The sequence below is a fragment of the Eublepharis macularius genome, chromosome 18 (assembly GCF_028583425.1).
Source record: "Eublepharis macularius isolate TG4126 chromosome 18, MPM_Emac_v1.0, whole genome shotgun sequence".
In the NCBI taxonomy this organism is placed as follows: Eukaryota; Metazoa; Chordata; class Lepidosauria; order Squamata; family Eublepharidae; genus Eublepharis; species Eublepharis macularius.
This window is the reverse complement of record NC_072807.1, coordinates 19,366,574-19,368,812: the sequence shown is the minus strand read 5'-3', so window position 1 is coordinate 19,368,812 and position 2,239 is coordinate 19,366,574. Positions and strand designations below refer to the sequence as shown.

Sequence of the window (2,239 nt, the reverse complement as noted above, 5' to 3'; positions counted from 1 at the left end):
CACGTATTCAAAATACATCAAAGGAAGGAAGAAGCCAGCAGTGGCAAAGGAAGTTTTCAAAGCACGCGTACCAATATTTCCCCCATTTTTAAAGTTTTATTTTATTTTTTTTCCAGGCTTTATTATGGAAATGGCCATCATTTAGCATGTATGTTATGATGAGTAAATGAGAGAGAAAGAAAGAGATGCATTTGGAACAGGCCAATAACATTTGCGGATGATTTTCTGCACATGGGAAGACCAAGCTTGAGGTCAGCTTCGCTGCTCCTTCCCTTTGCCGCTCCAAGCTCCCACCACCTCTTAATAGGACTGGGAGCAAAAATGGGGTGGTGGCATTGCATGCTGCTGTGACATCACTTCCCGTTGCTCACCCAGAAGTAATGGTAAACCATCACCCAATGCTCTAGGAATTTCTCAAATCTCTATGGTTTTTACTATAGAGATGATGGAAATTCCTAGTGTGTTGTGACATCATGATGACATCACTTCCTGAAATGTCAGCAGAAGTGATATTACTCTGCAATGCCATTTCATAGAAAAGATTGGCTCATCAGATGCTCATCTCCACAGCTGTGCTAACCGGACATGTTGCATGGAATTAAGCATGTGGCTGAACCTACGATCTTGAAGCCATTCGTGGAAACTCATTCTGTGTATTGCTGTGGGCAATGTGCAAATTGGATGGCCAGGTAGAACTAAAATAATAGTTGGCCTAAACTCGTTGTATGACAAGATTTGACTCCTTATATATGCATCCAGGACTGGCCTATTTCTTTGGCTTGAGCAGGAAAAGAGCTCAACTTCTGCAGCCTTTGTCTTAGCTTGTCAGCCCAACCTTGGCTCCATCTTGGACCTTGACACACCCTGTTAACCTTCAAGAATGCTACAGGTCTCATGTGGGCACGCGCACACCCTCCTCACTATCATCTCCCAACGACTGCCACACTCACACTGAGGCTCACAGCAAGCAAAATGGCTGCCTCTTCTTCATCCTCTTCAGCTGGTGGAGTTAGTGGAAGCTCTGTAACTGGATCTGAGTTCAGTGTCTCAGACCTTGTCATGCTACGAAAAGCTCTTTTTACTTACCCCAGAGGAGCTGGGGAAATGTTAGAAGAGGGCTCGGAGAAATTCCTCTGTGAATTGGTTTTCAGCTACCAGGTTGCATCCACATTAAAGCAAGTGATACATGATCAGCAGATTGCTCGGATGGAAACACTTGCTGGTTTAGTTGAAGAACTGGAAGCTGATGAATGGAGGTACAAACCCATAGAACAGCTTTTGGGGTTCACTCCTTCATCGGGTTAAAAGCCTGTAGTTTGTTGATATAAAAAGATAAAAGCACTTGCGTAACTCCATTTTAAAATGGATATTCTACATTGTGCTCCCAGCAATGTAATAAAGAATAATCTATGGCGGGGGAAAAAAGAATGCTACAGGTCTCACATTGGCTTTCCACTATCTCTAGAACAGACCTGTACAAGTTACAGTCTGCTATGTCAGTCAAACCTAGGGGTGCTAAGGAAGGACCAGGGACCCAAGGAACCCTCTGATTTTGCCAAGGATTGTAAAAAAGGGGGGGGGCAGTCATGAATCATGCAGGACACAGACTATGGCCAGGGCTTCTGAAGTTCAAGTTAGGGATTTCTGAATATTTGCTATTTGACGAATTTTGAGGCTAATACATATGACGGTTGAACAGATTATGTCTGACTATGGAAACTGGATGTGAGCTGATCACTAGGTCTGTTTGGTTTGGTATCAAAGGACTTGGATGCCTTCCAAACAGGTCTGCATGGAGTTTTTGTGAAACTGTGCATGCACAAAAATTATGCTAATCCAAACAGATCATCAGCCATCCATGCTGCAAAGTACTACTTAGACCAGGGGTCCTAAATTTGGTGCCCATGGCACCACAGCACCCACCAAGACCATTCCTTGTCATCTGCCAAGTGTTTTTAGAAAGTGAGTGGGCTTAGGTGGGGTTCTTGCCCATCAGGGCTTCTTATTGGCCACTAGAGATCTGATTGGCTGTGCAGATTAAAATAATGTTGCAGCAGCAGCTACCACCTCAATGTTGGTTTTACTCTTTTTGCCACTCCTGTTTCCCAGTGTATTTTTTAAAATTACCCCTCTTCTCCCCTGCACTTAGGCTTTCCCTGTGTGTGTCTGTAGCTCCACCTCCTATCGTGGCCATTTTGCTGTTGCTCCCATCACCTTGTGTCAGAATTCTAAATTTACC

General features: G+C 44.0%; 1 protein-coding gene across 2 annotated transcripts; it reads left to right on the top strand.

Moving 5' to 3' along the window:
• Nucleotides 1-972: 972 nt before the first annotated feature.
• LOC129345824 (anaphase-promoting complex subunit 16-like) lies at nt 973-1,313 on the top strand. Of its 2 annotated transcripts, XM_055003069.1 has the most exons (2): nt 973-1,117; nt 1,181-1,313. In XM_055003069.1, the coding sequence occupies exons 1-2, from the start codon at nt 973-975 to the stop codon at nt 1,303-1,305; spliced, it is 270 nt and encodes an 89-aa protein (XP_054859044.1). In that variant the 3' UTR covers nt 1,306-1,313. The 2 variants fall into 2 exon arrangements, with proteins under 2 accessions (XP_054859044.1, XP_054859043.1); XM_055003068.1 differs by having other exon boundaries at nt 973-1,313.
• Nucleotides 1,314-2,239: the final 926 nt, after the last annotated feature.

What these genes read in the sequence shown, in the direction of transcription:
- LOC129345824 (XM_055003068.1), top strand. Translation starts at nt 973, where the DNA reads ATGGCTGCCTCTTCTTCATCCTCTTCAGCTGGTGGAGTTAGTGGAAGC.